The 20,927-nt window shown below is 48.8% G+C and overlaps 1 protein-coding gene across 4 annotated transcripts in view; it reads right to left on the reverse strand.

Moving 5' to 3' along the window:
* SMPD4 (sphingomyelin phosphodiesterase 4) overlaps positions 1–20,927 on the reverse strand; it is a 35,838-nt gene that overhangs the window by 12,694 nt on the left and 2,217 nt on the right. For 2 of the 4 annotated variants that reach the window (XM_035097664.3, XM_035097663.3), the window contains exons 1-10: positions 6,053–6,110; positions 4,264–4,347; positions 3,903–3,989; positions 3,549–3,691; positions 3,370–3,445; positions 2,891–2,999; positions 2,131–2,183; positions 1,314–1,468; positions 848–980; positions 111–182 (exon numbers count right to left, since the gene is read on the reverse strand). In XM_035097664.3, the coding sequence (XP_034953555.1) occupies positions 111–182; positions 848–980; positions 1,314–1,468; positions 2,131–2,183; positions 2,891–2,999; positions 3,370–3,445; positions 3,549–3,691; positions 3,903–3,989; positions 4,264–4,338 (903 nt within the window). In that variant the 5' untranslated portion in view covers positions 4,339–4,347; positions 6,053–6,110. Of the gene's footprint in view, positions 1–110; positions 183–847; positions 981–1,313; positions 1,469–2,130; positions 2,184–2,890; positions 3,000–3,369; positions 3,446–3,548; positions 3,692–3,902; positions 3,990–4,263; positions 4,348–6,052; positions 6,111–20,927 lie in introns of those variants that run through there. The other 2 variants (XM_088659913.1, XM_088659912.1) reach the window with 1 other exon arrangement.

Consider the following 20,927-nt stretch of genomic DNA (forward strand, 5'->3'; position numbering starts at 1 on the left):
GCTCTTGTCATTAAGCATTAAACAGAGCTAGGCAGCAGCAATTGCATTTCCCTGCAGCCCCTCAAACTGGGAGGCCAGCAAGCAAGACATGCCCAAGCTCAGCCCCTTACCTTGATGTGAGGGGATTGCATTTTCTGGTACATGTCCAGAGAGTAATGATGAAGCCACATTTCAACAAAAACCTAGGAAGAGAAGAACTTGTTCACTTGCCTGAATAGGACCAAAGAACCTACTACAGCAGTAGCCAGGCCTTTGGAGTGATTTCTGCTCCTGGGGTCTGGTCTGAAGCTGTTTCAAGACATAGCTCAATCAGTGTTGGACATGGCTAGTTCAAGAAACCAAGTGGTCAGGTACGTCTGTGCTAGCTGACTTGTCGTCGTCCCCCCCCCCAGATTAGGGATCTACAGAGCTTGGGATTCTGGGGCAGGGAAACAGCAGAAAGGTACTAAAAGGCAGGTAAATGCAATGAAGGCCTATGCCTAAAACCCTTTTTGATTCCTTGAACCCCTCATGGGGAAAAATGTAATCAGATAAACCTCTGTAACCTTCCAGATATTGTTGGATTCTAACTCCCAGCAGCCCACATATTACAAGGGGATGGGGAGTTGTTACCCAGCAACACTTGGGAGGGAGGCAGGCTCCCCCTCTCCTACAGGCAAAGCAAACTCTTCTTTTTCTTAAAGGTGTGTTTCCCCAGTTGCCCAGGCCCCGCCCAGAAGTAGGCCTGGTATTCCACAATTGCCTGTCCCTCACCCTGCTGAGCTAAAGTAATATCCCCGAAGAGCTTGCAGCAACAGCCAGGGCAGAGCAGTCGCTGCACCACAGCCTCCTTCCCTCCCGGGCACACCTGAAGCATGGTTTCCGATCTCCAGATCTCCTGGGAAGCGGGGTCTGCATTCACCGAAGTCTGGTGAGCAACATGTCTTTTCAGAAGGCTTGTTGGATGCATCCCGTAGGAGCTGAACGACATTGCAGGAGATCTAGAGGGGAGGAGAAAGAAAAGACACAAATTTAAAAAACCCAGAAAGGGTCACCCAAACAGGATAGTAGAGGGAGTAGTCAGGGTTGGGCCTAAGGACGAAGTGGAGCAGGGAAAAATCTGCACTATGGCCTCCATCAGTGTAGAACAGCATTTTTTTTCCCTCCCCAAAATTGGGTTTAGTCTCCATTTCAGATGGAAATTTAGAATTCACCCACTCAAAGCTTCATTGCAAGAGCAGAGCTATACTGTTGGCTGGGATATAGAGATGACTTCTGCTACCATCTTTGTACACCGTGAACCTGTAATCTGGAAAACTAGGACATGTACTCACCGGGGAGCAGGTGATGGGACAGCCCCTCCTGCATCGGAAGAGGAGGGGGGTGGAAGGACAATCCCTTCTGTGGGCAGGAACCACTTCAAGTACCGATCCACTAGGACAAAGTAAGCACTGTTGGACATGCTGATATGATAGGCCGTGGAGATGTTCTGAAACACAGAGGAGAGAAAATCCCAAGTCATTCCTCTTATGGTATCAACTCAACTAGAGAACTTTATGGGTAAGCCAAAAAAAATCAAGCTACTCAAAAGCATAATTTTCTATCACACTATGTCTGGCTCCTCTTCTGTTTTCCTCTGGAGGAGCATTCCTCTATGACGGTAGCTCCCACCAACAGCCTGGCATGGTCCATGAACCAGATTTTAACCACCCTCTCTGCCGTTTTGTGAGAAACGAGCCTGGTACACAACGTGCTACAGTGAGAGTTCAACAGCAGAGGCAGTGAGGACCTGCTAGGAAGTGGCAATTCTGCAGGGCTCAGCCCCCCCTCGCCCCACTTGTTTAGCAACCCTACACTCCCGCCACTCTCTTCTTAGTGCAAAGCATTCAGGTGACAAGCTGAAACGGTTAAGCACACTTTAGTGCCAAGGGAAAGACTGACAGGCAGAGTATTTCAAGCACTTAAAGAAGCTATTTATACAAATATTGACTTTACACCACCAAACATCATGGCAAGTGTGGAGGGGGAGGGAGAGGTGGGTCAACAAGGTATAATCAGCAAGAGGCACGAAACTATGCTGCAACTTCTCATCTCATTTGCATAGCAAACAGTAGGCAATGCACTGAAAGAAGCAGCTGCCTTTTTGTTTACCTTCGGTGTAATCAGGCTTAATGCAAAGTAGAACATGTAATATTCAAAGGGATCTGGCAGCAGAGTCAAGGATAAAGTCCAACAGAAAACATGAAGAAGCATCAAGTCTTGGCCATTCAAGACCATCCAACAAACAAAGTGTCAATAGTCAGTGTTTTATTCTATTCTCAGGATTTGGGAGTGTGGGTGGGAGTGCCCCTTCTTGTCAAACACTTTATCAACATGGCAAGACACTTAAAAATGCAGCTAAAAACAGAAGGAAAAACAGCTAAGGGAGAAATCCAAGATAGACACTGAGAAAGATCACAGTTTGCAGGCTGCAGGCATGCAAAGAACCAAAATGACTTCCCTCCACAATGGTGGGGAAACTGGTGGGAGTGTAACAATCCGCTTGTTCCCCAGGCTTCTAAGAGCTGGCAGACCATGGGCTTTCCATGAAATTTATCTTCACCTGGAGGAGCCACTCATATGCAATCGCCTTGGAGCAGCTTGTGTGGCAAGGAGTTTTGAAAAGTTTTGAGTGGAATGTGCAGCCGCTGGCCCCTTCTCATGTGTTTTGGGAGAGGGAACACAACTTCCATCCAGGGCTTTGCTAAGCACAGGGCAAAGAAATCATGCTGGAAAGCTGCAAGAATCAGGATGGTCTCCCTCTCACCACCGACTGTTTGGCATCACTGAACTACTGCATGATTTGTGCCCCGGCCCAAACATACACACAACATGAAGAGAAACTATTCTGGGCTTATTGCCCAAAGGATACTAAGGGCTAAGTTCAAGCTCAGGCCTCCAGATGGAGGGAACTGGACTTTGTTGTGGTACAAAGAACATTCTGGTAAAATCCGCTCCTGTATTGAGGCTTTCACTGGGCCCTGAAAAGAACAATGGCATGATTAGACACAAAATGCAGACCTTATGAATGAAACAGCCCTTAAGGTGTACAAACATTTGCCCCCCCCCCCCGAGATCTGGGGTGTGGAAAGCCAACAGCCACTTCTGGAGCCCTAAACCTTCCCCTTCTGCTCTGTTGTAGCCCAAGACTTTACTCAGCAAGTGGAGGAACAGGCAGAATCTGTGTGCCACAGAGAGCGGAAAAGGTTTCAAACTTACCATTTTAATTTCAACACATCATATGAAATCAGTGGGACTTCCGCATAAAGGATTAGGAACTTAAACTGCCTACTTCATCCTTGATTCAAAGTGGTAGTGTGGATCTTATCACCTCCTTTTTCAGATACTTACAGGAAGGTAGGAGACAGAGAAATCGTATCTGTACTCTTCAGCTTGGAGCTTGTAAACCAACTTCATCATTGGGCCTCTACCAAAAAAAGGCAGCAAGAGAGAAAACATTCAGGACAGGGGGTAACATCTGGAACCACATCAGAGCTCTTCCCACTGCCCTCCTGAATAAAGAGGTTTACCCAGCATCAAGAAAGTCCAAGGCAATGTTGTACTCAGTAGGGTTTGCCCTCCCTTGTAAACAACGGAGGTTCCAACCTAAAATGATGCCATCTAAGCTGCCAAAGATGCTCTCCACCAGCCAGGGAAAGATGGCATGAAGTTCCTTCCAAGGGAAGAGAAACAGAAAAGCTATTATGGGTCACCTCAAAACAAAGATACACGTTGTTTGACTCAAAGACTTCTCAGGGGCTCCAAACCACAGAAGGCATTTTCTGTCTAGAAACCAATCTGTGCCAAATTTACTACTCCCAGGAGACTCAAGACTAACAGCTAGTGGAAATATTATAGGCCTGAACAAGTAACAAGCCTTTTACCTTGGCAGGAAAATCTTCAATGACAGTCACAAGATCATGGCACCTCTGGGCAAAAGGCTTGTTCAGACAGTCAGCCTTTAAGCTATCCTGTTTTAAACAGAAGAGAAAATAAATCCACCTCAGACAAAGCAAAGAACCCTTGATCAGTCACTTGTGAGCAGGTCATTCCCAACCTGATCAAATTGAGATGGTGAAGAACCCAGGACCTGGTCTTCCCACAATACTGACACAGTATGACTTTGCCAAGAACCAGCAGGAGGAGCCCCTTTCCCAGGTCTCCACCCTTCCAATACATAAAAGCAGCTCTGAAACTCAGGCAAAACAGCACAGAGGTCAACTGCTGTGAAACCCCCTTACTTACCAAGAGGTAACTGTGCTGAGGAAAGTGATGGGCAGTCATCTCCGTGCCTCGGATGTGGCCAAAGGGTGGGGTCATTTCAGCAAGCTGCCAAGAGGAGGAGAAAAAGACAGGCCTCAAACTGGGACCTCAGCCTTGTTGGTGGATACCATTTATTATATGCTGCAGAGCTGGAGATGCCTCATCCTCCTGACCTGAATGTTATCACCAGCTCTGTTCCTGGATGTAACTGGGTGTGTGTGAGAGAAAAGTGCTCTGGAGTGGCTCAAACAGTGATGCCATGAAAGCCCCTCCTGTGAGGATTCTGAGTGCCATAAAGTTACAATGTCGGAAAGAAAGAATGTGTGGCAGGCACTGCCCTGGATGTTGCCACCCGCACTTGGATCTGACAAGGTGGGCAGCGTTCAAAACTCCCATTGTTCTAGGCGCATTTTGTGACAAGGAATTTCATTAGCATTAGCAGCTTCCAAGGTCTGGGCACAGTGCTGCACCTATGAGTTCAGATTAAAACTGCAGAGTAGAAGTAAAGGAGGACCTTTCTCTACCGCCCCACTTCCAGCCACTCTCTGAAGACCGGAGAAAATACCCCCTTATGAATATTGGTGTGGGGGAGCATGGCTTTGTTTTGTTTTTTTGCAGTCTTCAGGTGAGGACTAGAGCATGTGAAAAATGAACATAAGATTTCAGCTGCAGTTCATTCATTTGCAGCTTTGTACTCTTGTTATTTTTTTAAAAGCTCCTAAACATTCTGTTGTTGCACTCACAACCTAGGTTTTAGGTGCTGTTTAGCTCCTAGCTCTCATATCTCAGGGTGGGGTGCTTCACAATAGCGGCTGCTCTTTAGCAAACGCAAGGCAGCCTGAAACACCACTAGTGGTGGCTGCAGTTTTTTAAACCTTGTGCTTGAGCTTGCTTCTCCCCCCTTCTTCCTTTTCCCTTGTATGGTATGGTATGTCTGGTGTGAATATATGTGTGTGTGTGTGTGTATTGTGAAGCTGCTTGCTGGCAATATATATATATATATATATATGGTCAGGGGGCCCTTTAGGTCATCAGGTCCTGTTGTGTCCGACTCGGGTTGCAGTGCTCATCTCGCTCTACAGGCCGAGGGAGCCGGCGTTTGTCCGCAGACAGCTTCCAGGTCATGTGGCCAGCATGACAAAGCTGCTTCTGGCAAACCAGAGCAGTGCACGGAAACGTCGTTTACCTTCCCACCAGAGCGGTACCTATTTATCTACTTGCACTTTGACATGCTTTCGAACTGCTAGGTTGGCAGGAGCTGGGATCGAGCAATGGGAGCTCACCCCGTTGCAGGGATTCGAACCGCGGACCTTCTGATCAGCAAGCCCTAGACTCTGTGGTTTAACCCACAGCGCCACCTGGGTCCCATATATATTGCAAGCAAGCAGCTTCTTAATGCAGTACTGATTTTTGAAAGCTGCTCTGATGGCGTTTATGTACTAGCCCTTAAGCCAAAAAATGCAGACAGCAGCATATAAATGTCTCAAGTAAACAAACAACACTTTCGAAAGACTTTCTGCCGTTTTTAGTCGCCGCCTTAGGCGCGGAGAGGCCTCCAGGGCGCCAAGCCCGCCAGGAGGGAGGCGCTGTGACTGTTCAGCCTGCGCCGAACGAAGGGACTTGAGCCCCTCTGGGCCACGGCGGGACTTTCTCCCGAGTAACCCTAACCAGAAGAAGAGGCAGCTCAGGGCATGCCTCGCATGGCTTTTGCGACAACGTGCTGGGCCTCTCCTCCGCCTCCTCAGCGAGGCCACCCGCCGCCGCCGCTCACCTCCTCCCGCCTCCGGCATTTCAATCCCACCGCCTCTCCGCTCCGTCCGTCGCCAGGCAGGACGCAGGTTAAACGCGTCACCAACGCCCCAGCACGCCCCTCCCCTTAGGGACTACAGCCGCGGGTGCACTAAAGTGACGCAGCACGACCGACCCGCGCGCCTGGAACGAGCTCCTAGACGTCTTACAGGGTAGAGTGGCATGCGCAACGCCTAGTTTCCGGGTCGGAACAGTCCCTCCCGCCCCCCCCCGGTCTTCCTCTCTCCTCCTCTTCTTATCACTTTCACACAGGCAGTCCAAAGGGCAACTAGATCGATGGAACGTGCCCAAGCATCAGCACGTAGCCTGAAGGAATAGGTGGCAAAATTTGCAAAGAAAAAAAAAAGATTCTGAAACTGAACCTTTAAAGAGATTTAAATTTTTAACATCAGACTTAAAATTTTAACATCACAAATTCACAAGATGATTTGTGCGCTACGACATTTTCTTTTGTATTTGAGAAATATCGCCGTGTTACTTTATCCTTGCAATTGAAAATAAATTTGGCGGTTTCAAGTTGTGTGCAGTACACAAAACCTACACAGTAAACTCGTTTATGAAAATGGAAGTTGGCAATTTATGCAAACAGCCTTGCCTAGGGCGCAAAATAGCCTAGCACCGGCACTGAGAAGGTGTGTGAGAAACCCCCGCGAGGCGCGCTTGGGACGCCTCGTTTTTCGCCGTGGTGAGGAGGACCACGCTTGGATCGGACTGTCCACTGAAGGGACTTTTGAAAAGCCTGGCAGTTCTCGCCTTTCTCCGCCAGGCGGAGGGAAAGGGTAGCCGGCAGCTGCTTCAGAAGCAACCTGCTCCCTGCCTTCTCTGTCCTGGCAAAGCTCCCCCATCCAGCGACCCACCCCGGCCTAGGCAGTTTTCCTCCCCTCGGGGGCTGTTTGCTGGCCGTTGGTATGCGCCACAATATCCGATTCCTGGCATGAAGATATGGGTGGCTCCCCCCCCCCCCCAGTTGGGTCCAGCGATCCTGCAGGATTGCTGCTGCTCCGCAGGTGCCAAAGGGGCTACATCATGGACTGACTCATTAAAAAAAAAAGCCACCGTAGGAAACTGCCGTATCCTGAGTCAGGCCATTGCTCCATCTAGCTTTGTACCGGTATATACAGTACTGATAGGCAGCGACTACCCAGCGTTTCAGAAAGGGAGTTTTCCCCCAGCCCAGCCTGGAAATAAAAACAGAGAATTGCAGAGTTGGAAGGGACCACTCCGCAAGGGTCATCCAGTCCAACCCCCTGCAATGCAGGAATCTTTTTGTTCAACAAGCGGCCCGAACCCACAACCCTGAGACTAAGATTCTCGTTAAGGTGCCACTGGAGATTGAACTTGGGATTTCTCAGCCTGCAGAGTGTTATAGAAAATTATAAGGGGGTTGCAGAACACCATTCCTAATGAACAGAGAGGGGTGACCGAACCTGACAGCTGCAGTTACCCAGAATCCCTCGCAACACCACCTTCTTCGCCTCTGCTCCACTCCAGAGACCCGCACCCCTCCCGCTTGGACTCAACCCTGCCTTAAGGAAGGCTTAAGGATCAGCATATGCACACATTTCCACATGACTAGCAACTTGGGAGCCATAATTCCCTGTCAATGGTATCTCATTCACAATGGAAGACTCCTCTGAACAAAAGACAGTAATCAACTCTTATGAAAATGTTAATTTCTCTTTGTGTTTAGGAATTCACACCTGGGAGGGGTGATAGGAGGACTAGGAGAGGTGTCAAAAGTGCTCAGATTTCTACCTTGAACCCTCCTTTTTTGTGAGGTATTGATTACATAGCTGTGATGTAGGAATGATGTATTGGGGGCGTTTCTTGGTGATGGGAAAACTGATAAAAGTGGAGGTTCTCTTTTGTTCTGGGTTCCTTCCTTGTTCTCCTGCGTGAGGGGAAGGACCCTGTTGCAACAGCAAATAAAGGCTTTGCTTCTCAAACTTCTCTGGTTGGCCTCTGTTATATATTCTCCGACCGATGGAGAACCCAATAAGGCTCTTGTGTACCCCATAAGGGAATAAGAGCAGATTTTTGCTTAGAACAAGAGCACAGGTCCTCTGCCACTGAGCTATGGACTTTCCAGGCTCCTCCAGCCAACACTCATCCCTCTTTCCTTGCGCTAAGCTCAGGAGGCTGCCTGATTCAACCCATTAGCTCTGCTTTTGCCTTTGCAAATTAGACCCGCTGTTGGAGCGAAAGAGGTTACAGCAGCTTCCCCCAACCTGGTGCCTTCCAGACACCCTCGTAGCCCATTACAACATCAGCTCCAGCCAGGGCACATGCCCACGACACTGGGGCTGATCGAAGTTGTCGTTCAACAACATCTGGAGGGCACCTGCTTGGGGAAGGCTGCATAAACCTCTCACTTTGTAAGTGAACCCCAACAGGAGCACACCAAATGCAAAAAGAAGTCGGAAGCAGCTCCGATTCCAGGAAGGCCTTCTGCCTCATTGATTCTGACATAACTTTTCCAGTAAACTGCAAAAAATTAGCCGAAGCCGAACACGAGGTTGAGTTTCACTCTGGGCCTCTCTTTGCCTGGGGTGTGGAAAGCAGAGTGGAATGATGGCAGAGTCAACATGCTTGAAGATGACTTCAAAGCCGAAAAGTGAGGGGATGTTCCTCCAAGGGCCATGGGTTTGGGCCTCTGCCAAAGACTCTTTGGTTGTGCCCAACAGGCAGGCAGGGACCAGCCCTTCACTTGCAGCCAACTTGTCTCTAGTCAAAGATTGGCCTTTGTTTTGCTGCCCTTCCATCAAGGAGCCCAGGTCAGGGGAGGCCATCTGAGCTGAGAGTTGGAAGATTGCGGACAGCGAAAATAAAGCTCTGCATATTTAAGCTGCCTGACATGGGCAGTGGTGGCCACCAACCTTTAAAAGAGGATTAGACAAATTCATGGAGGGGAGGGCACACACAGAGACAGAGAATGATTCATGATACATTGATAGGTCCAAAATTACGAAACCAATATATTGCCCAGCCCTAATCAGAAGAGCCTGCTAGATGCCCAATGGCCCAATGGCCCATTTTGTCCAGCATCCTCTTCAGGGCCGTCTCGAGCAGGCCGGGTGCCCTGGCGCTGAGGCGCAGAGATCGCTCCGGCGACTTCGCCGCGCAGCGTCCCCCCCCCCTAGCCCTGCGCCCTGGCGCCCTGCGCCACCGGGACTGCACCTAGAGCCGGGCCTGATCCTCTTCTCACAGTTGGCCAGCAAGATGCCACAATGAGAAAACTGCAAGCAGGATCCAAGCACAAGAGCACTCTCCCTTCCTGTGGTTTCCAGCAACTGCCCCTGACTGTGGAGGCAGAGCATAGCCATCGTGGCTAGTAGCCATTGATAGCTCTTTCCTCCGCAAATTTGCCTAATCCTCTTTTAAAGTACAGCACACACCATGTATGCCAGTGGCTAAGGCCAAAGGCCAAGGCTGACATCTCAAGGAGGCCAGGAGGGGTATGTTTGCATGTGTTAAACCTCTGTTTTTGAAATCCTGTAAGTTATGGCGACATCTGCATGTACGCTATACCCTTAAAGTACATGTGCACACCAAAAGAGGGGGGGGGGAATAATGGAATGGTAGTTTCCCCTTGTGGAACTACATTTACCAGCACCCTTAACAAACTACCCATATAATTCCCAGGATTCACTGAGAGGGAGAATGATATTGTGTGTACAATGTGAGGCAAATAAAGAAACGGTGAAATAAATCTTTGTAAACTACTGGGGAAACCATAGCTTTAACTATACGGACCTTGCCGAGAAAGGTCCGTATAGTTAAAGCTATGGTTTTCCCAGTAGTGATGTATGGAAGTGAGAGCTGGACCATAAAGAAGGCTGATCGCCGAAGAATTGATGCTTTTGAAATTTGGTGCTGGAGGAGACTCTTGAGAGTCCCACGGACTGCAAGAAGATCAAACCTATCCATTCTGAAGGAAATCAGCCCTGAGTGCTCACTGGAAGGACAGATCGTGAAGCTGAGGCTCCAAGACTTTGGCCATCTCATGAGAAGAGAAGACTCCCTGGAAAAGACCCTGGTGTTGGGAAAGATGGAGGGCACAAGGAGAAGGGGACGACAGAGAACGAGATGGTTGGACAGTGTTCTCGAAGCTACGAACATGAGTTTGACCAAACTGCGGGAGGCAGTGGAAGACAAGAGTACCTGGCAAGCTATGGTCCATGGGGTCACGAAGAGTCGGACATGACTAAACAACAACAAACAACAACAACAAAATGTGTTTTCTTGATGTCTCCTGAAAGTGTTAAATGCAAATTAGATGCTAATAATAATAACAATTAGTGTTCAGGTCCTGCCTGTGGGCTTCTGACTGGCCATTTGGTGGAGAGGAAGATGGACTCTTTGGCCTGATCCTGCTGCTTCTGCTTCAGGGCTCTTCTGGGACTCTTCTAAATATACAGTATGAGGGGTTTTCTCTCTCAATATTCTACCCATTCTACCGCCTCCTAAAATTTATGGATAAAGAAACAGCAAGGTGAAAATAACAACACAAAACAAACTCCTGCTGTGCTGGAAGTTTTTGTTTTTTGGGGGACGGGGTTTAAAAAAGGTTGTTTGAGGGGAATTGAAGGGAAGATGGGGAAAGAGGAAAGCAGAACGAGATTATTGTTTTTTAACAGGGGAGGGGGGGATCATAAACTGAGAATCTTGACCAAGTCTTCCTTTCAGAGAGAGAAGACTCAAAATCCTCGTAAGAGTACATTTTTAAAAATAATAATCTTGTCATGCTGTTGCCCCATTGAAATATGAGAACCACCCCACCAAATAAGGATTAAAAAATGACTCGATTGTATCTTGCAATGGCCTTGCTAGTAATCACACCATGATGCATAGTTATAAACCAGCAGCATGTGTCATGTATTTTCCCCAAATCGAAAGATATCAATGGACTCTCTCACATTTCTGAGTTTGAGGAGGGGGTGGAGTGAAGAAGACCTCTTAACTGTTACCAGAGACTGGACAGAAAACCAAGGAAAGGAGCCTGAATGAGAATAGAAATCAAATATTTATCTGCTGAAGCAACTCTGGGACTTAACCCAGGACATGCCTGCAAGGCTTTGGAAAGGATTTTTCTCTGCCGAGAAGTCCATGGCAAAGCTCCCATTGATTCCAGAGGGGTCTACAGTCTCCCATTATTCATGCGGAGCTTATTGGCATCACAATCAGCAGTAGTACAGGAACCCGAACTGTTCGCAACCCGAGCGGTTCGTAAACCGAGGTACGACTGTACTAGTAGTTGATAGTAACAATATAGGCAGCTGCCTTATATGGAGTCAGACCACTGGTCCATCTAGCTCAATACTGTCTTCACTGATCGGCAGCAGCTCTGTAGGGTTTCAGGCAGAGACTCTTTCCTCAGCTTTACCTAGAAGCAGCTGCTCTTATCACTGCAGCCCTTTCCTAAGGCAGCAGGTGTACATTTTTCCTATATAGATTAGCAGGGAATTTGCAGGAACCAAAATAATAATAAAAATTGTGGTTTTTAAATGGATCTCATAATTGGCGAGTTTGGCTCCATCCAACCAAAAATACCAAAGTCATTTTTCAGTCTGTCATCTTGATTCAAAATGGTGCCCATCATCCGAATGCCAACGAGGACGTTTGCCCCCGCCTGGTTTTACAAGCTTGGATACGATATCTTGAGAAGAGTCTGAATATATTCTAGAACAGATGGACAGACAGACACACGAACCACTTTCCAAAACATATAGTAGATAGAAAAGTGTCCATATGCCAGGGTCGGCCCAAGTCATTTTGGCGCCTGAGGTGGACTTCAAAATGGCGTCCTCCCTCCCCACCAGAGAAGAAGAAGGGGAATAAAGATTTACAGTAGGACCTGCTGCCCCTGTCGATCCTGCCGCCTGAAGCGATTGCCTCACCTTGCCTCATGGGTGAGATGGCAAAAAAGGACCACAGTATTAAGAATTAGATAACTCTTAATAATGTCACTCGTAAAGCCTGAAGATTGCGGAGCCCTTCCGTATTTCCAAAAGGACTTCCTTCCCCCTCTCCTTTCAAAGGTCTGTGAATGCAGAGTCCTGTTGCGTTTCCAAACCACTCTTCACATGCTTTAGTAGCCTTCCCCCTTCCTTCCCCTCCAAAATATTAACAGATCATGCCTGACTTCCCCTCTCTTCAGAAAGTGCCTCAAGACTGGGTTGTTTATGCATGCAGAACATTGCATAATCCCGTTAATCCCATCTTCAGATTTAATTAGAGGCCCCTCTCTGCTTTTGTGTGCTTTCATTTTTAAAACACTTTCTCTTCTATTTCTCCATTTCCTTCCTTCCAGTTTTATGACTGATCCGTTTGCAAACCTGTGGGGCTATGTTTGACTCTCCTTTCTTGTCGTCGGCGTCCCCCCCCCCCCCACGATACCACACAGCTCTGGCCTTCTTCTTCAAAAGAGCAAAGGGGAGAGAAGGGGGAGCCATGGTCCGACAATTTCTGGAGGAACAAACAAGCAGAGACGCACACTCAGACTTCCCAGCCCTGCATGAAGGTATTTTTAAAGGTGTATCATATTTCAAGGCCTGGTGTCGCACTGAGGCTGGTGTGTCAGCTGCAGCTCCTTCCTGGAGAGAGAGAACCTGGCCATGATTTGGTGCCATCTTGCCTGCACTACTACAACTGTCATGCCTGGGGCTACCTTTGAAGACTGTACAAAGCACAAGAGGTCTTCCCAATGCAGTAGGCATTGCTGGCTGGGACTGGAGAGGACAGAGTCTGCCTTGCCAGTCTTAAAACAGCTGCTCTCTTCAGCTCCTAGTGTCACAGTCCGGTCGGCGGGCGGTTGAAGCCCTGACTGAGGACGTCAGGACCAGAGGCAAGATGGTGATGTAGAAGCAGGAACAGGTGCAGGGTTGAGGGTCCAGCAGCAGGCAGTCACAGGGTCAAGGAGCAAGGCAGAGGCGAAGGTCTGGGAGTCAAGGAGCAAGGCGTCGGCAAGGCAAAGGTCCGAGGGTCGAGGATCAAGGCGTCGGCAAGGCAGAGGTCCAAGGGTCGAGGATCAAGGCGTCGGCAAGGCGAGGGTCCAAGGAGCAAGGCGTCGGCAAGGCAAGGGTCCAAGGGTCAAGGCGTCAGCAAGGCAAGGGTCCAAGGAGCGAGAGGCCAGAGGCAACCAGGCAGGGGTAGCGTTGCTGTGGCAAAGAGCTGAAGGGAAATGCTGAGCTTTTATCCCTCCCAGCTCCTGCCACCAGGTGCAGTGAGGTATCAAGTGGCCTCACCTGAGTGACCACTCCTTGCCTCTCCAGCACAAACTGAGGTCTTCACCTGAGTGGCCACTCCTTGCTTCTCCAGCACAAGCTGAGGCAGGCCCCAGTCCTGCAAAGCACTACAGGCCCCAGAGCCTGACTCCCGCCCATACTCCTGACACCTAGTCCAGGCATCCCCAAACTGCGGCCCTCCAGATGTTTTGGCCTACAACTCCCATGATCCCTAGCTAAGAGGACCAGTAGTCAGGGATGATGGGAATTGTAGTCCAAAACATCTGGAGGGCCAAAGTTTAGGGATGCCTGTTAATGCTGAAACCTAGGGACCTTGCAGATTACCTTCTCCCAGATGGACCCGTCCAAGCACTCACATCATCCTCAGAGGTTCCTCTCCTTCCTGAGAGGGGCAGCCCACCTCTCAAAGATGCTGTAGCAATGGGGGTCCTGCATCAGCAGGAAGGGGTTAATCTCAATGACCTCTGAGGTGCCCTTCGACTTTGTGATTCTCACCGGAAGCAGTGATCAAGAGAGGAAGTCTTTGGGGTCGCAGTGCCTCAACTCCGGATCAGAGGTTGAGGGTGGGGGGGAAGGTCTTGTCTGGCGCTGAGTGTGACTTGTTCTGTTCAACACCAGATGGAATCGTAGAATTGTGGAGTTGGAAGGGACCCCAAGAGTCATCTAGTCCAAACCCCCTGCAATGCAGGAATCTCAACTAAAGCATCCATGACAGATGGCCATCCAACCTCTGCTTCAAAACTTCCAATGAAGGAGAGTCCACCACCTCCTGAGGGTGTCCATTCCACTGTCAAACAGCTCTTACTGTCAAAAAGTTATTCCTAACGTTCAGTCGGAATCTCCTTTCTAGTCATTTGAATTCATTGGTTTGGGTCTTCCCCTCTGGGGCAAGAGAAAACAAGCTTGCTCCATCTTCCATGTGACAGCCCATGAGATTTTTGAAGACGGCTATCATATCTTCTCTCAAGTCTCCTCTTTCCCAGCCTAAACATACCCACCTCCCTCAAACTTGCCTCATAAGGCTTGGCTTCCAGACCCTTGATCGTCTTGGTTGCCCTCCTCTGCACACCTTCCAGCTTGTTAATATCCTTCTTAAATTGTGCTGCCCAGATTGAACCAGACACATTATTCCAGGTGTGGTTTGGCCAAAGCCGAATAGAGCGCATCACATTGTTGATTCATATTAAGCTCATGTTAAGCTTGTTGTCTACTAAGACTCCTAGATGGAGACCTTTTCATCTGCACAAGCCTTTGAGATTTATCCATTCTGACGTTGCTTAACTCTGGAATTTTATCTGCTTCATCGTTTTCCATTTGGGACACCCCCCCCCCCTTCTGTTTAAAAATTATTTTTCCAATGCTGCTTTAGAAGCATTTTTGGCTGAAGTTGAGCAGGCAGGATCTTAATTTCATGCCCCGCGGAGGACCTTAAGGTCCACAAACAACAATATTCTGGAGATCCCGAGCCATAGGGCCAGGGCCTTTTCAGTATTGGCCCCAACTTGGTGGAACGCTCTTTCACAGGAGACCAGGGCCCTGCGGGATTTGTCATCTTTCCGCAGGGCCTACAAGACAGAGCTGTTCCGCCTGGCCTTTGGGTTGGACTTAGTCTGACCCCTGTGTTTTCCTCCCTCATGGCTTGGATTTATGGACTACAGTACTTAAAATCAGGCTGCATTTTAAACTTAAATTTTAAATTAATACTGTATTTTAATAAATTGTTTTTTTATGTTTTATTGTAATTTTATTGGTGTGAGCCGCCCTGAGCCCGGTTTTGACTGGGGAGGGCGGGGTATAAATAAAAAATTATTATTATTATTATTATTATTATTATTATTATTATTATTATTATATACATCCTGTTTTCCTTTTCATTTGTTTTTCTCCTGAGCCCAAGGCACCCAAAGCAGCCCCAGGCAGAAACTGCCTCAAGCCATCAGACTTCCCAGATAGGAAGGTCAGCAGTAAATTATCAGGGCTACATCCATACCATACATTTAAAGCACGTGACTCAGATCCCCCCCAAAAAAAATTCTGGGACCTATAGTTTACCCCACACAGAGCTACAATTCCCAGCACCCTTAACAGACTCCAGTACCCAGGATTCTTTGAGAGACTAAGCCATGTGCTTTAAATGTATTGTCTACACCTTTTCCAACCTTGGGCCTCCAGGTGTTGTTGGACTACAACTCCCATCACCCCTAACCACTGGCCCCACTAGCTAGGGATGAAGGGAATTGTAGTACAACAACGTCTGGGACTCAAGCTTGAGAAAGTCTGGTGTACACTGCCTGGCAGTGGCTCTCCAGGGTTTCAGGCGGGGGCCTCTTTCAGCCAGACCTGGAGATGCTACCATTGGGGATCGAACCTGCAGCCTTCTGCACACAAGGCAGGTGTTCTGACATTGAGAGACTGCCCTCCCCCCCTACTGGTGGGTTGATGATCTTGCCTCATTCCTTTGGCCCTGTGCAGATCTGAAATGTACATGTGGACAGTGGCCCAGTGTAGCTTGTAGGAATCGTACATAGCTATAATTTTCTGTTCTGGCATCTCACGATTCCCAGCAAAATAATCCCCCTAATGAAAGTTTTCTGGCCTTGATGAGCTTCTAATGAGCCCTGGCTGAAAAACACAAAACAGTAAAACAGTCTCAGGAATCCCAGGAGTCCTTGGCATCTCCCCAAAGTGTGTGTGTGTGTGGTTTGTGTGTGTTCTAGCCTTCTAACTTCCTCTGCTCTTTGGAAATTCCCACCCTCTCCCCCACCCCCATTCAGAGGGGAGAGAGAGAAAGAGATGTACCCTTGGTTCCGATTTTCTTGCAAAACCCTCTCTTTGAATCTTCTCCCTTTTTGCAAACTTGGAATGCTGAGGTTTGTGTTCCCAAGGAACAGATGGATGTTGCAAGCCTTGCTCCACTTCTCCCAGTGGTTTTACTTTGGAAATGTGTGAGATTTCGGGGGAGGCTGCTCTGGGTCCCTGCTGGGGTTGATTTCTCACACTACTAGCACCACCACCCCTGTCCGGTCCAGAACTGCCACCTAATAGTCCCCCTCACCCCGTTTTATGGTGATAGCATTACTAAGCCTCTGGCATTAAACAGTTGCACTAAAAGATCTCTGCAGGCGACATCACAGTACTGGCCTGTCCAAAGTGCAGTGGAGGCCTCTGAACACAGCTTTCCTTCAAGAGGCTCCCTTTCTCCTCCTCCCCTCCAGCAAAGAGAAGCACCCTCAGCTTCGTGGTTCACTGTAGCCTGGCCCTCTGAAGCCACAAGAAATAAGATTTAAGTCCAATCTAGTCCAGCATCCTGTCCTTACACAGTGGCCAACCAGATGGGCCAACTGCAAGCCCAGGAAGTAGGGCCTGAACACAACAATAGCGCTGGGAATCAAGTCATAGTAAGGCACAGAAGAAGGCAAGTCAATGGGAGATGAAGCCTGTTATATATTCAGTGGTCTGTGTTTGCCTGAGCTTGAGCCTGAGCTCCTGTGTTCTGATTCGATACATGTTTTCCAATCACAGAACATTTCAGGATTTGGGCCTCTGCCATTGGCCCTTGAACTTGTGAGTCGTGATTCGCAGTTTGGAAGTTTAGACAGCCAATCACGTTGAGAGTGGGAGTGGCCCAAGCTTTCAGAAATGTATATAAGCAGTTGCTTTGCCTCTGTTTACCAGTTATGTAGTTCAGTAAAGTTCTTGCTGTTATTACTGTGTCTTGCCTCGTGGGAACCCACCTACACTTCAAAGCCCCCCTCTTCCCATCACCCTGTCCCATTTCAAAACATCTTCTCTGCAGTGCTGAACTGAGCTCAGGAAGTGGCAGGATTTGTCTCGGAATGGAGAGGCCCCATCCTGCTTCCACCTGGTAACCCTTTCTTGAGAAGTAGTCTACCTGGTCAAGTGATGGTACCAAGGAAGGAGATGGGACCTCAGGTTGCCCCAAGTGTCCTCAGCGGGGCTCCACTTTTCTTGCCTTCTGAACTGAGAGCTCAAAGGGGCCCAGCTCAGACTTGTTGCAAAGAAACCGGTTATTTCCTGGCCCTGACCCTGCACTCTGCTGCTTTTCTCTGACGTATAAGAGTTCTTACTGCCCCACCCGCTTGCCACCAGGACGCAGGGCAGGTTACAACAATGTTGTATGCACCTGTCAAAACAGAGAAAGCGGGTACATTTGTATAAAGGAGCAAAACCGTTCAAGCCAGAAGAGCTTACATTTCACAGAAGAAGGGTGGGTGCATTAAAACAGAAATACTTGAGCTGTCAAAAGCCCAGGTTGAAAAGGTGAGCCTCTAGCAAACATGTACAGTGAAGATGATGGTGGCTGCAGCTCCATGGGGAGGGAGCCCCACAGTTTAGGAGCTGCTTCTCCCAGGCCCCCAACCTCCACAGTTCTGAGGGCAGCAGAACTGTCAGGAGCAGGCATCCCCAAACTTCGGCCCTCCAGATGTTTTGGACTACAATTCCCATCTTCCCTGACCACTGGTCCTGTTAGCTAGGGATCATGGGAGTTGTAGGCCAAAACATCTGGAGGACCGCAGTTTGGAGATGCCTGGTCAGGAGGGTCCTTTCAGTGCCAGAGAAGATCAACAGGAATGGAGACAGTACCATATATTTGGGGCACCGAGTTGCTTAGAGCTTTCAGCATTAATGTGAACCCTTTGATTTGGGCCTAGAGTCAACTTCAGAAACTATTTTGTTCTCCCTCAGCAGAATCTCACTCTTCCTCCCTGCCCCCCAATAGGAGAACAGACCCCGTCCCCCATCCCGTCAGTGCAGCATCTTTCCACATAGTTAGGCTTCCTTCTGTTCAAATTACCAGCTTACAATAAAGCTAGGACACAAATGAAAGGCACAAATACAGGATGGGAGACACCTGGCTTGAGAGCAGTACATGTGAAAAGGATCTAGGAGTCTTGGGTAGACCACAAACTTGACATGAGTCAACAGTGTGATGCAGCAGCTAAAAAAGCCAATGCAATTCTGGGCCTGCATCAATAGGAGTATAGCTTCCAGATCAAGGGAAGTAATAGTACCACTGTATTCTGCTCTGGTCAGACCTCACCTGGAGTACTGTGTCCAGTTCTGGGCACCACAGTTCAAGAAGGATACTGACTAGCTGAAACGTGTCCAGAGGAGGGCAACCAAAATGGTCAAAGGCCTGGAAACGATGCCTTATGAGGAATGGCTTAGGGAGCTGGGTATGTTTAGCCTGGAGAAGAGAAGGTTAAGGGGTGATATGATAGCCATGTTCAAATATATAAAATGATGTCATATAGAAGAGGGAGAAAGGTTGTTTTCTGCTGCTCCAGAGAAGTGGACATGGAGCAATGGATTCAAACTACAAGAAAGAAGATTCCACCTAAACATTAGGAAAAACATTCTGACAGTAAGAGCTGTTTGGCAGTGGAATTTGCTACCAAGGAGTGTGGTGGAGTCTCCTTCTTTGGAGGTCTTTAAGCAGAGGATTGACAGGCATATATCAATAATGCTTTGATGGTGTTTCCTGCTTGGCAGGGGGTTGGACTGGATGGCCCTTGTGGTCTCTTCCAACTCTATGATTCTATTCTATGATTCTAAGAACATATGCCCAGCCTAAGTCTTCTTCTCAGTGGTCTTGCACCAGTTCCCACCAGCTGGGGATCTGGATCCCGACCATATGAAGCACACATCCATGCCCAAATTCAGGGTATATGTCTGTAGAAGGAGATGGACGGGGAAGGCAGGGTTGCCTGAGATCTGTGTGAATCTCCCTTGGGATGAAAGAAGGAATTTGCTGGCTTGCAGATATCTCAGTGCTCCCATTAAAACAGCCGGGGCAATCTAGGCACTTGTAGTGATGGTGATGTTTCACAGACACTTCCAAAGGATCTTTTCCCTATTAGAAAGATTGCCTAGAGGCAATCCTGCTCATTTCCCAGAAGTGTTGCAAAACTTCCTCTTCTGCCACTAAGCAGCCTTTTAGGAGCCTGGTGGCTTTGATTGAATGGGCTGTTTCCAGCTCTGGTGCGAAGACACTCCACCCTGCAGGGGTTAGTGGAAGTTCTCCTTCAGCCCACCTTTGGACCAGTTCAGCATTAGCTGACTGGATAGCTCAGTTGGTTAGAGCGTGGTGCTGATAATGCCAAGGTTGCAGGCTCGATCCCCGTATGGGGCAACTGCGTATTGCTGCATTGCAAGGGGTTGCATTAAATGATCCTTGGGGTCACTATCAACACTACAGTTATACAATTCTGGTGGCAGAGTAACACCGTGTACATCTAAGGAAGGTGGACGTTGGAAGATTCAGGGCAGGCTAAAGGAAGGACTTCTTTATGCAGCACTGAGTTAAACTATGGAACTCGCTCCCGCAGGAAGCAGTGATAGTCCCCAACTTAGGTGGCTTGGAAAGAGGATTAGACAAATGCATGGAGGCTGTTGATGGCTGCAGTCCATGACGGCTGCATTCTGTCTACACAGTTGGAAGCAGCAACTGCTTCCGAATACCAGTTGCAGGAAACCACGGTGGGGGGAGAGTCTGCTCTTGAACTCAGGTCCTGCTTGCGGGTTTCCCATTGAGGCATCTGCTTGGCCACTGTGAGAAGGCTGGACTAGGTAGACCCCCTTTGGCCTGATCCAGCAGGCTCTTCTTAAGTTCTTTATGTTAATAGTGTTACAAAAGTCGTGTGCCCGCCCCTCTCTTTGCTGAGCAGTGGCAATAGCCCATGGGGTTCCCGGCACTCTTCCAGGGACTGCGGTCCTTTGGAAAATTGAGACACGTTGGAGACTGTTGCTAGTTTTAAGCAAGAGGGTTTATTCACCTTTTTACACCTTCAGTCTGCATGGAGGGAGTCCAGATCTTACAGCATGGTCCTTTCAAGGGGGGCTTGTCCCCTACAGCAGTGCAGCCAGCCTTCAGCCAGCCTGCCCAAGATGGATCCCAGTCTTTCTTCTTCCTTCTTCTTCCCAAAACACCGTGCCATAGCTGACAAGTCTCCCGTTTTTCGCGGATTTTAATCCGTTTCCCGCTGTTATCCCAAATAGGAAAAAAATCCAGGAAATCCCCCGGATTTTCTACCTGCCAGGGAGGCTCCATTTCGGGTGCTGCTCTGCCCATGTCTGGGCACCGGAAATCGGGCAGCGCCGGCACCGGAAGTTGCTTCTACGCATGTCCAGAAATGCGTAGAAGCGACTTCCGGTGCCGCGCCGCTGCTGATCCCACATTTTTCAGCGGGAGACTTGGCAGCTATGCACCCTGCTAAAAACTCTTTTCCTGTCACCCCACACCCTCCAAATCTCCAGTCTTTGTTCACATCTCAGGGCAAGGGGTTGGGGGGGGGCAGGTCTTTTGCACTGCCAATGGCTCTCAATGCAATGGCTCTCAATGCAATGCAATGGTCCTTCTGCACAGGCTAGTCCAGGAATTCCTCTGCAGCTTGTGTTTCTCCCTTCAGATGCCCAATAATCAAAATAACTTGTTAATTTCTAGGGTGTGTGGTTCCCCCCCACCTAGCAATTCATGACAATATAATAACAATGAACAATTCCGGAGAAAGGGGCCGGTGTGAAAGCAACAGGGAGACGTTGGGGTGAGTACAACCCTCCCCCCACCCTGCA

Source organism: Zootoca vivipara, chromosome 16 (genome assembly GCF_965207765.1).
Source record: "Zootoca vivipara chromosome 16, rZooViv2.hap1.1, whole genome shotgun sequence".
Lineage (NCBI taxonomy): Eukaryota > Metazoa > Chordata > Lepidosauria > Squamata > Lacertidae > Zootoca > Zootoca vivipara.